This window comes from Sinocyclocheilus grahami, unplaced genomic scaffold (genome assembly GCF_001515645.1).
Source record: "Sinocyclocheilus grahami isolate Dianchi unplaced genomic scaffold, SAMN03320097.WGS_v1.1 scaffold755.1, whole genome shotgun sequence".
Lineage (NCBI taxonomy): Eukaryota > Metazoa > Chordata > Actinopteri > Cypriniformes > Cyprinidae > Sinocyclocheilus > Sinocyclocheilus grahami.
Genome location: NW_015505934.1, coordinates 185,979 through 198,251, shown reverse-complemented (window position 1 = coordinate 198,251; position 12,273 = coordinate 185,979). Strand labels below are relative to the sequence as shown.

Here is a 12,273-nt window from a genome sequence, read left to right as displayed (position 1 = left end):
AAAGAAAAAGAGAGAGAGAGAGAGAGAGAGAGAGAGAGAGAGAGAGCAGTCCGCTCAGAAGTTCTGTAAGAGGAATATCCACCTGTTTGTCTCTGCTCTATGGAGACTCCTTCCATTTCTCCCCTTGTCATCTTCAAACTCTTCGCATGAAAGGCTCTGAGTGAAAGTTTCTTGCTTTGAAGCTTCCCCTGCATTAGTTCCTTTCCAAAGCGCTCTCTCTCTCTCTCTCTCTCCTGGGCACACAAGCACTAAATCCATGGAAAGCAGCGCCACCGGCCTCCAGTTTCTGTCTAGCTGGTGTGCCGGACAGAAAAGGTCACTCTAATTCTAATAACACAATTATTGACACGAGATATTGTAGTGATTTCATACCACCGCCACCACGGAGCGTTTAATTTCCCTCAAGCTGCTGAACTGCACATCGGTGAAACTGTTTGCATGGTGTAGCTATCAATATTTCTGGCTTATTTAATATCCACAGCGATGGTTTTCTATTTTCTATTGTAAAAATGAACTCCATTAAGGCTGCTTCACTCAATGATTTTTAACATTGATTGTTTTCGCAGTTTCAGCAGCACAATTTGAAAGAAGAGTGAGCCAGACAATGACTCGTGCACCAGCTCTCCCCGGAGCATGACAAAGGCTGGCCGTGAGCACGAAATCCAGTTAAATAGCATAGACAAAACGGTTTTAAAAATTTTTCTGCTCTAAGTTGGGCACAAGGGCCCAAATATCCTGCAGTTTTTGGAGATGTGTTGCCTTTGGTAGATAAAGGTCAGGCAAAGAAGCCTTTTCTGGTCATCTTCTAAACCCAGTGACAGGCAAGATTAACCTCAAGAAGAATATGCTTAAGGATCAAAATAAAACATCTTTAAAAATCATATCTGAATCTGTATCACAGAAGACAGTGCCCAAGGCTCTCCTCCAATCAGAGGCACAATCTCTGTGTCATGACTGAATTACCCAAGCGCAAAAACATGCTTAATTCTTCAAAAGCCAGGAGACATGGCGGGGCTAATGTCTGCTCTCACAAGGAAAAGAATAGACCTGACTGATTTCTAACACAAGGACAAAGATAAGAAAAATCATAACTCTACTCAACTCTAAAGAAAAAAGACAGGAAAAAAAACATTCCTTTAGATAGTTAAAAATGTATCATTAGGTATATTTACATTATTAATAATTTTACCATAATATAATATTAATTTAACAATACTAATTCTATATGTATATATTTAAAATGCTGTCACACATCCTCTGCTCACTCACATTGTACTTCTACATAAATAGCCACGATTTAACTTTAAATATATTTAAATGACTAATATTTACATAATGTAATATTAGTATTTAATCCAATAATAATGGGTAATTCTACAACTATATTTAGAATTCTGTATATTTAAATTGCTGTCAAGCAGAAGCCCACAAATTGTGATCAACTCCGAGAACTAATAAGGCAAGAATGAATCAGTCAGGATTTGGCCCAGAAGCTAATATCCAGCATGCCAGAGCAAATTGCAGAAGTTATGAAGAACAAGGGTCAACACTGTAAATATTGACTCATTATATTTTTTGCCAATAAAAGCCTTTAAAACTTATGATATGCTTATCATGGTTTTTCAGTATACCATAGAAACGTGGAAAAATAATCTACAAATACTGAAGCAGCAAACTTTGCAAAACACAAAATTGATGTCACTGCCAAAACTTTTGGCCATGACTGTATATAAAATAATAATTAGTAATTCCACACCTATATTAAAAATGTAATGTCCTTTGCTCACTCACACTGTAGTTCATAAAATAAATAAATAAAATAAACAATAAAAACACCTTAATCTTTGCAAAGATATAGATTTAAATATACTTAAATTAATATTTGCACAATATATTTTAGTTCAATGATAGTAATTCTATATCTGTATATTAAAATGCTGCCAAGCTGTCCACTCACAACGTACTTCAAAAATAATACTAAAATTTAAATTAATTAAAAATAAAAACTTTATCTATCCAAACATATCACTTAAAATATATTTAAAATACTAATAGTTATAATTCACATAATACAATATTAATATTTATTTATTTAATGTATGTATGTATATATACTGTATATATACAGTAATTCTATATCTCGGCTCACTCACATTGTACTTCCAGGTACTTCTGCGTCTGGAAGTCCTTGACCGCTGGATGGTCGACAATGCAAACCACAGGAACTCCATCATCCTCTCTCATGACGGTAAGCCTCAGCCAGCTAGTCACAGTGAACATCCTGTCATACGTGGCCTCCACTTTAGATTTGCCTGTGAGAGACAGAAACCAATTAGAGACAAAGAATTTAAAACAAATCGCTTTCATTATCACTTCTGTCAAGAAACCATGGGTGGCTAAATGTACTGAAGGCCACAGTATTCTTTACATCTTGTGAGCCAAATAACAAAGTAGATTCCCTAATGACTTGCACATATGTGACATATGGAGGCTCACTGTAGCTTATCGATGACATGTGTACAGTAAACGCCCCCCTGCAGCTTCATCTAAATTGTGACCATATGAGAGAGGACATGTGGCTTAAAAACAGCCCCAAATCACTTCCTTTCGAGGCTTGTTATGCAGCTGTCACTCATTGGCAACTGTGTGGGCTGTGATGGTGTGTTTGTGCTTTATGAAGTGAGCTATAATGGCTGTAGTGGATGCCTCTGACCCGCAGCCCTCCTTCAGCAGCATCAAGTGGGCACGAAGAACACAAAAGACTCAGAATCATTGTGTGGCTCTAGACAATAGCCTCGCAGCACCGCATAGACCTCTATCACTCAATTACTGCTCTGGCCTTGTGGAGAGAAACAGGTGTGGGTGGAAAGAGAGAAAGGAGGAGACACGGGGTGAGCGAGAACGAAAGAGAGGACCTATTGTCCTGTTTGTGTTTTTGTAAAAAAAAAAAAAATCCACTTGACCATTAAAAAAATGAATTAGATGTTGTAACGACAGGCTAAAAGAAAAGAAACAGAAAAATGTGAGTTTGATGGAAGGTACCACCAATTTCAATTTATTATAAATAGAATATAAATATAAAATTATATTTATAAATAAATATAAATAAAAAAGTCATAATTTATTCGCCCTCATATTGTTCCAAACCTGTATGACTTAATTTATTTTGTGGAACATAATAGAATATATTTTTGTACATATAAAGCTGTTTTGGTCCCCGTTCAATTTCATCACATGGATAAAACCAGTTCTTCATTCTTTAAAATACTGTAGCTTTTGCTTGAGATGGTTTGGAACGACATGGTGGTGGATAAATCATAAAAAAAAAAAAATCTGTGAACTATGCCTTTAATCAATTTTAATATAGTTTAAATCACGTTTTAAACTATATTAAAAATGAAACTTTTTTTTTATTGATTGATAACATTGATAACTAGAGCTGTGTTATCAATGTTATCAATAATACATAATGCTAAATTTACCATAAATCATAAAAATGCCCGGGAATTTGAACTACTGTGTAAAATCTCAATACTCCAGACCATTTTTTTTCCTGACAATTCCTTGTCTTGAGCATTCATTTGTTCTGCATTCAGCGTTATCAGCAGTGAATGGATATTCAGACAATCATATCTCAGAAAAATGAAGACACAGAGCTCATTGAGAGCCCAGAGGCACGTCTACATTCTCCCTTACAATGCCACAGTCACTGCTGATAAAGAGATAATCACAGGTCAATCACTGTCATTCAGAGATTTCTTCATTTCAATAACATCTCCCTTTTTGAAATGCAAAGGAGCTCTGATTAGTCCCGATCTGCAGCGATACAGTGGGCTGAATATCAAAAGACATCCTGTCCCTATTGAATTCACGGTTTCTTCACATTTTTCACTCTCTATAATTCACCCTCCCCTTTTTTTCCCTATTATCCAACACCTTCCAATGGAAAGTCACTCCCTGGAAGAGGGCAGTCTGGAGATCTGGGGCCAAAGGAGTATTTAGCAAACTTCCTTAGGGCCATTCAAATTTTTGAATCGTGCCATTGTGTTCCAGCTGAGCTTAGTGGGTTAATTGAAATGAGATTATATTTTTAAGCAATGACACAATGAGCAGGCCAGACGTGTTCTGACAGGAGGAAATTAACAACTCATTGTTTCCCGACGTTCATTCAGCTAGACTTATGAGACAGGTGTGTGTCAACAATGGACCAGGATGTAAAACAGATGTACTAAACGCAGCACAAAACATGGATAAGACTGGGAAGGTCGTGCATGTGTGAGTGTGAGGGGAGAATGAGGTGGTACATCATGGGGGCGGCTGAGTTTACATTCCGGGGCTGTATGGGTGTAACCTTTAAATGATATTTAAAAAAGCCTGATTATCCTAGAGGTAATTAGAATGAATGATGAGGACATTTAATTAAAAATAAATCCGAAGGCGCAGGGGCCAAGAGCAATTTCCAGCCAGTGAGTGCCGGCGTTGCACCGCTTGTGTCAGGAAAGGGGTCCCTCGCATTCTTCAATCGCTTTCTCTTCCTCCAATCAAACCATTCCGTTATACAAGAACAGAATATTCACGTCCTGCTGTCCATCTCACTGAGGCAAACTCGTTCATCTTTAGCACTACAACTGTCCAATAATATATTGATGTTACATAAAAACAAAACACCCCGTGACAAATGAACAGAACAACGCTGTATAATAGCTGCCGAAACTCCCAGTGGAGAGAAACGGAGACCCCTGACTGAGCTTATCGCTAATTACCAAATGAATACATCCATCCAGGACTACAATTTAGCCGTCTCATTTTGGCTAGCTGTTATTAGGACAGCTTATATGCAGTAATTTGTACATATGCAAATTGCCTGTGTCTAGACGGCTGTGGGTTAAAGGTACGGCCTCTCGCTCACCCATACGGAGCCATGATGGAAAATGAGCCAAGCTTCTGTGAGGAGTATTCAGGTAAGCAGAAGATGAAAAGGAGGTGGTGACTTATGACTTTTATGAAAATATCACAAGACTTCCCAAGATCAACTTTAGACTACAGATTGTAGAGAAGAGGTATATCAAATGATTGTTTTGAAAAGTTTGGACACACTTGAATTAACTTGTATTTTTCATGAATTGATTAATAAAACTAAACGGAATTATAAATGGACAGGTTGACAAGTTTAAAAAAGGTCAAAAAATATGTTTTAAAAAACTGATTTCACAATTTGTCAATACATCGTTTTCATACTACCATTTCATTCATTTCATGGTCTTAATGACCCTTATTCTAATGTGGAATGTGGAAAATAGGACAAAAAAACTATTTACTAAATACTATCAAATTTACTATTCTAAAGTTTTGGGTTGTTAAGATTTGGCTTGTGATTACCAGGGCTGCATTTATTTGATCAAAAATACAGTAAAAATGGTAATAATGTATGGAAGCCCGTTTCCGCCACTAAATACAAAAATATAATTCTGTAAGTCATAATAATGAGAAACTTTCTCAAAATTATGACTTAGTATCTCGTTATAATGAGAAACTTTCTCGTAATAATGACTTAGTTTATCGAAATAATGACTTATTTTCTCATAATAATGACTTAGTATCTCGTAATAATGAGAAACTTTCTCGAAATAATGACTTAGTATCTCGTAATAATGAGAAACTTTCTCATAATAATGATTTAACCTCTCGTAATAATGAGAAACTTTCTCGAAATAATGACTTAGTATCTCTAATAATGTGAAATATTATCACAATTTAAAATGACTGTTTTCTATTTTAATATGTGATGGCAATGCTACTACTACAATCTTCAGTGTTACATGATCCTTCAGAAATCATTATAATATGCTGATATTATTATTAGTGTTGAAAACAGTTGTGCTGCTTAATACTTTTGTGAGAACCGTGATGTTTCTTTTCAGGATTCATTGATAATAATTTATATAAAATAACTTTTGTTTTGTAACATTATAAATGTCTTTCCTGTCACTTTTGATGAACTGAATGTGTCTTTGCTGAATAAAATCAATTTCTTAAAATAAAAAAAAAATAAAAAAAACACCGTTCCCAAACTTTTAAATGGTAGTCTACATTAATTACTTGCAAAGCATTATATAAATGTAACAATGTTTGTTTCTGGTATTAATGAAAGTTGTTATTAAAGGGTTACTCCACCCCAAAATTAAAATGTTATCATTAATCACTTACCCCCATGTCGTTCCAAACCCGTAAAAGCTTCGTTCATCTTCGGAACACAATTTAAAATATTTTGGATGAAAACCGAGAGGCTTGTGACTGTCCCATTGACTGCCAAGTAAATAACATTGTCAAGGCCCAGAAAAGTATTTTGACGATGTCTTTCATACTTTTCTGGGCCTTGACAGTGTTATTTACTTGGCAGTCAATGGGACAGTCACAAGCCTCCCGGTTTTCATCCAACATATCTTAAATTGTGTTCCGAAGACGAATTAAGCTTTTATGGGTTTGGAACGACATGGGGGTAAGTGAATAATGACAAAATTGTCATTTTGGGGTGGAGTAACCCTTTAAGTGTTTGTCTTTTTAGTACATAAAGTCTCAGATGACAGTGCACTGGGAAAAACTCACTCTGTAGGATGCCAGGCAAAGTAAAAACAAACCTGGTAAACACCTGGTTTGTTTGTGTGTACACAATTCGACTTGACCCACCCTGTAGCTCTTTGTCTCCTTTCATCCATCTGATTGTTGCAGCGGGTTTGCTGCCCATGGAGGTGCAGGTTATCTCTGTCTCGTTACCCTCTCTGACGATGTCCTCGCGGGACTCTATGATTGGGTTTCCTGGTGGAACTGAGAGAGGATAGACAGAATTTTCAAGTCAGTCTGTAAATCAAGCACCACTAGAGTCACATTTAGTCCATAGTAGGGGTTGAACGACTTCTGATTTTTTTTAAGAGTCGAGCGTATTCATTCTCTTTTACAAAAGACATAAAGGAGTGTACCCTGACAAAGTATCTACTCTGATGAGACACGGATAACTACACCGTGAATAGTGGCGAACCATCTTGTGTAACAGAAAGCAACACATCCAGTAGACTGGAATAAATATGCTAGAACATTGTACACTGACCTGAATAATTGGGAATGTTCATAGGCATATTGTAACACATCTCTAAAGGCTTTCCTTTTCATTTTGGTGCTCAGTTGGATATACCGTGATAACAGTGTTTTCAAAAGACATGCTCACTTTCAGTGGTCCTTACTTCCAGGAGGTTCACAATGCCTAAAATGCTTACCTGAAAAGGTCACTGAAATCCTAGGGTTCTAGCAATCTGGCATAAGTGTGTGGCATCTTTTGGACAGGGTATTTCAGGTTTCTTGTTCTCCCCGAGCAGCAGGGTTCCATTCAAGCATTCTGCTTCAACTCGGTCGTCTAAAGCTGTGAAGCCAGCCACTCAAACGCATTCAGCGTGCTCTCTACAATCCCACTCCCTCAATACCCACCCCGCACTAAACTCTGCTCTCAAAACGGAATAATCGCTTTTAAGTGTGGGTGATTTTTCCATGCTGTTATGTCAAGACGCAGAACGCAGCAAAGCGTTCACATGTACACAAAGACACACACACACACACACTAATCATGGTCAGTGAGGCAGAAATATGATTTTAATTAGTGCTGTCAAACGATTAATCACAATTAATTGCATCCAAAATAAAAGTTTTTGTTTACATAATATATGTGTGTACTATTATTATGTATAAATAAATACACACACATGCAAATATATATTTAAGACAAATATGTTATGTTTATATATTAAATATATTTATATATTATATAAATATATGCATGGAAATACATGGAAATATTATTTTCACAATATACTGTGTGTGTGTGTGTGTGCAGTGTTCGAACTATACCGTGGACTTTGGGGAGCCCACTTTTTTTTTTTATATAAGGGGGGGGAGGGGGTTCGTGTGCCCTATAACAACCCAGCAACAACACATAATTGCGTATAACATGCCTTACCTTAACACAGAATCGACCAGTCCAGCGTTTATATTTTTTCTACGAATCTTTGAGTTAACGTACTAAACATGAGTGGAATTTGCACCGCAGCGCCCCTACACCTTGATGCTCATGTCAAGAATAGCATGTATAGTTATCTTAATTTAAGTGAATTAGGTTTAAATCGCCGTCATGCATGAATGAATGATATTTTTGCAATTTTACACATAATAATCCACGATGATCACATTAAACAAAACTGAAATTGCATGTCAAAATAACACATTGTCAATATTTTTTGAGACCCCCCAAAATTTCACAAATCACGTTTTCAGGGGAGCCCATGTCTTATTAAGGGGAGCCGAGCTCCCCCGTAGTTCGCACCCTGTGTGTGTGTGTATCATGAAAAATTTCCTTGCTCTCAATCAAGAACAAACTCCAGCATATTCAGTTGCCAGACACTACTGGAACTTAAAATAGAACTGGGTTCTATGGTCAGACGGAGAAAAAAAAGCTTTTTGGCAGCAAACACACAAGATGGGTTTGGTGCACACTAAGATAAAAAAAAAAGTACCCCATGCCTATGGTTAAAAATACTGCTGGACCTTTAACGTTGTGGGCCTGTTTTTCTGCTGGAGGTCCTGGACAGCTTGTTCAGATACATGGCAGCATGGATTTTATCAAATGCCAACAGATTAAAAAAAAATCAAGCTAGTCCGTAGCGGTTTGGGTTCACAATGCATGTTTTTAGAGAATTTGGTCAATATCTGAGAACGAACTGTACTCAGACCACCTCCCGAGATGGTCTTGGCTCGGTTCGCTTTAAAGGGTCTGAGATCGTTCACATACGGGCCAAAAATTCTGCAAACCGTGCTCAGACCCCTTTAAAAGGACCAAGTTTGAAAACACTTAAAAAAATCAATTGTTTGACTTTGATAAAAGGTTGAACTTTTATGATAAAAAAAAAGAAAGATCAAAGGGATAAACAATGCAGATTTATTTTCACAGCCATATATTAAAGTCATAAGTTAGACCTATATTATGCTTAAAATATGAAATGTAGGCTACAACTTGACCTGGAGGCACAGGTGGAACAAAACACAGGTGTCTTGAGATGAGTTATTTTTAGAGCTGAACTACTTTTAACTTACCATGGTGTCTTAGAGTATATTATAATAATAATTTATACAATTTTATAAAATTTATAAAAATATAAAACAATAATGAAAAAACCCCCAGACTAAATACTAAAAAATATAAACGACTGTGTGTATTGTATATTGTGTACATGCATGCATGAGTGTTCATACTTAGCACAGTGATGTCGGCGTAGGCTTCCTGTGGGGGGTCTGTATAGAGCTGGCACACGTATCTTCCCTCGTCTGAGAGAGACACGTTGGATAACGACACACGCAGCTCGTTGTCTGAGAAATTGACCAGCTGGAATCGAGCATCCTTCAGGGCTGGAGAGTCGATAGAGAAAGAGAGCAGATGATAGAATGAAAAGTCACATTTTCACACTCCGCTTCCATTGCAAGCAACAACAGAAACATGTAGGAGATAATTAGAAGTATTTTTCTCCATCTGAAGGCTAGACTGTTTTTAAGGCAACCATATGCTTCTTTGAGCTATTGCTTATAACTTATAACCACGGGAGCTTAACAAATGTGCAGGCTACAATATATTCTTCATATTAGTTGAAATGTGCTCCATGGGAATAACTGAAGTGACTGAGATTGCTTCACACACAGCACCATGGGTGCATCTATTTCTGGCATCATCTGACCTGAGCATTGTATCACTGGGGTTTGAAACAGGAACAGTAGCCATGGGACATGCCATGTTAGACCACTGTGACAACCTTTTCATTTCGACACCTAAGAGAAAAAGTTCTTGACTTGTGTTGAGCATGTACAGTATGTGGGTGTTTCATGGACACTTTTGTCTCTGCAGACTTTTAGCAAATACACACCATTAAAATACACTCAATTTGACTAACAATGTCCACCAGTGAAAATACATGCAAATGCATAACTGGTATAAATAAAATAATATATATATGGAATAAAATAACTTCTTTGTCTTGCTATATATATATATATCATGGGCGATCAGTCCAGAAGGGGGCACGGGTGGTAATGCAACGCTGTCTTTAACTGAAAAATTTGTGTTTACTATTGTCATTTTGCATTATTGACACACTATTTTCCTAATTAATGCTGTTCAGTTGCTTTGACACAATCTGTATTGTTAAAAGCGCTATATAAATAAAGGTGACTTGACTTGACTTGTGTGTGTGTGTTTTCATAGCTTGATGCATTTTCAAATATTTTTATGAGACACGGGTACAACAATAAAAAATATACACAAAAAGACATTTGAAAAGTGACATTTGAATTCAATGATGAAGGCATGGCGTGATAAAAGTTGTCAATATTAATTTCACAATCAAATAATTAAAAAAATGACAATTGTTGACAATCGGTTATCTTTTAATTTTATGAAAAAAAGAAAGAAAAAGAAACTGGGACACCTGTATGCTTATGTCAAATATGGCAGACTAGCAAATACACACCATTAAAATACACTCAATTTGACTAACAATGTCCACCAGTGAAAATACATGCAAATGCATAACTGGTATAAATAAAATAATATATATATGGAATAAAATAACTTCTTTGTCTTGCTATATATATATATATATCATGGGCGCTCAGTCCAGAAGGGGGCACGGGTGGTAATGCAACGCTGTCTTTAACTGAAAAATTTGTGTTTACTATTGTCATTTTGCATTATTGACACACTATTTTCCTAATTAATGCTGTTCAGTTGCTTTGACACAATCTGTATTGTTAAAAGCGCTATATAAATAAAGGTGACTTGACTTGACTTGTGTGTGTGTGTGTTTTCATAGCTTGATGCATTTTCAAATATTTTTATGAGACACGGGTACAACAATAAAAAATATACACAAAAAGACATTTGAAAAGTGACATTTGAATTCAATGATGAAGGCATGGCATGATAAAAGTTGTCAATATTAATTTCACAATCAAATAATTAAAAAAATGACAATTGTTGACAATCGGTTATCTTTTAATTTTATGAAAAAAAAAAGAAAAAGAAACTGGGACACCTGTATGCTTATGTCAAATATGGCAGACACGACCTCAGTTTCAAGGTGGATCTGAAAGCTCCAATGTGACTGCGAGAATCTCACGGCGATCCTAACTTATGCTTCTCTCTCCTAATTATGTGGAGGAACGGAATCTTTTTGGCCCAGAATAATGAGGAGTCCATTAGGGTTCACTCTGCTGGTGTGGGAGGCTTAGCGTGAAAAGTAAATGGTGCTGAGGGTGAAATAGAGAGTGAGAGATGGGCTAAAGAGAGATGAAAGGCTACCAGCGCCCCCCCCACCCCCATCCGCCCCCCACTCGCGGATAAATTCCAGGCCGATCGACAGACCATTTACGACACAGAGAGCACTCGCGCATGCGTTTGTTCTAGCCCGCAACAGCCGAGTTCAAAGGAGCACAAAAAAGAAGACCATGAATAAATAAATAAATAAATGGGGAAATAAATAAAGAAATAATCGGGCATCATTAGAGATTTTTGAGGTGATGGGATCATGAAAGCAGGCCCTGATGGCACAGGGTGTTGATTGTTCTTGGATCCAGCTGGTTAGCCATGCTCTTTCGCTTTCATTCAAAAGAAAGAGAGAGAGAGAGAGAGAGAGAGAGAGAGAGCATCTGCACGCAAGAGAGAAAAAACACATTGCTCTACAAGGGCTGCCGTCTCTCTATGTGCACCGCAAAAGGAAAAAGATCTTCACCGTTCTATATTACGAAGGGCTTTCTTATACTTGCATTTCCCCACGCGAGCCCCCTCAAGCCCCCTGTCCGAGCGTGCCACTGCCATCCCCAGCGTGGGAGATGCAGAGAGTCTATATCTTTCACAGATCACCATGCACGCACGTGGAGATCGCACTGCAAGACCCTGCTGCCAAGGCAACGCATTTCTCACCTTTGATCATGATGTCAAGGCGGCTTAAGCTCAGAGTGAAAATACAAATAAATAAACATCACGCACATGTAGCTTTACATCTATATTCCACTCAACACAAGTGTGTGCGCAGTATATTCAGGTACATGTCTGAGCTTGGGAGTAATAAAGACACACGCGTCCAAAAAGAAATGCATGGACCAACAGCAGCGCTATGATCTCCAGCAGCCATTGTGGTGGTCTTTTGTTTTGAAACACCAAGCAGCGTGCCTTTCATGTAGCCG

The 12,273-nt window shown here is 37.3% G+C and overlaps 1 protein-coding gene across 1 annotated transcript in view; it reads right to left on the bottom strand.

Annotated features, from left to right (window-relative positions):
* The window catches only part of LOC107561050 (cell adhesion molecule 1-like), a 62,783-nt gene extending 52,957 nt beyond the window's left edge, over positions 1 to 9,826 (bottom strand). The window contains exons 1-4 of the mRNA XM_016245388.1: positions 9,739 to 9,826; positions 9,295 to 9,447; positions 6,688 to 6,825; positions 2,154 to 2,312 (exon numbers count right to left, since the gene is read on the bottom strand). Of these exons, the coding sequence (XP_016100874.1) occupies positions 2,154 to 2,312; positions 6,688 to 6,825; positions 9,295 to 9,447; positions 9,739 to 9,826 (538 nt within the window). The remainder of the gene's footprint in view (positions 1 to 2,153; positions 2,313 to 6,687; positions 6,826 to 9,294; positions 9,448 to 9,738) is intronic.
* Positions 9,827 to 12,273: the final 2,447 nt, after the last annotated feature.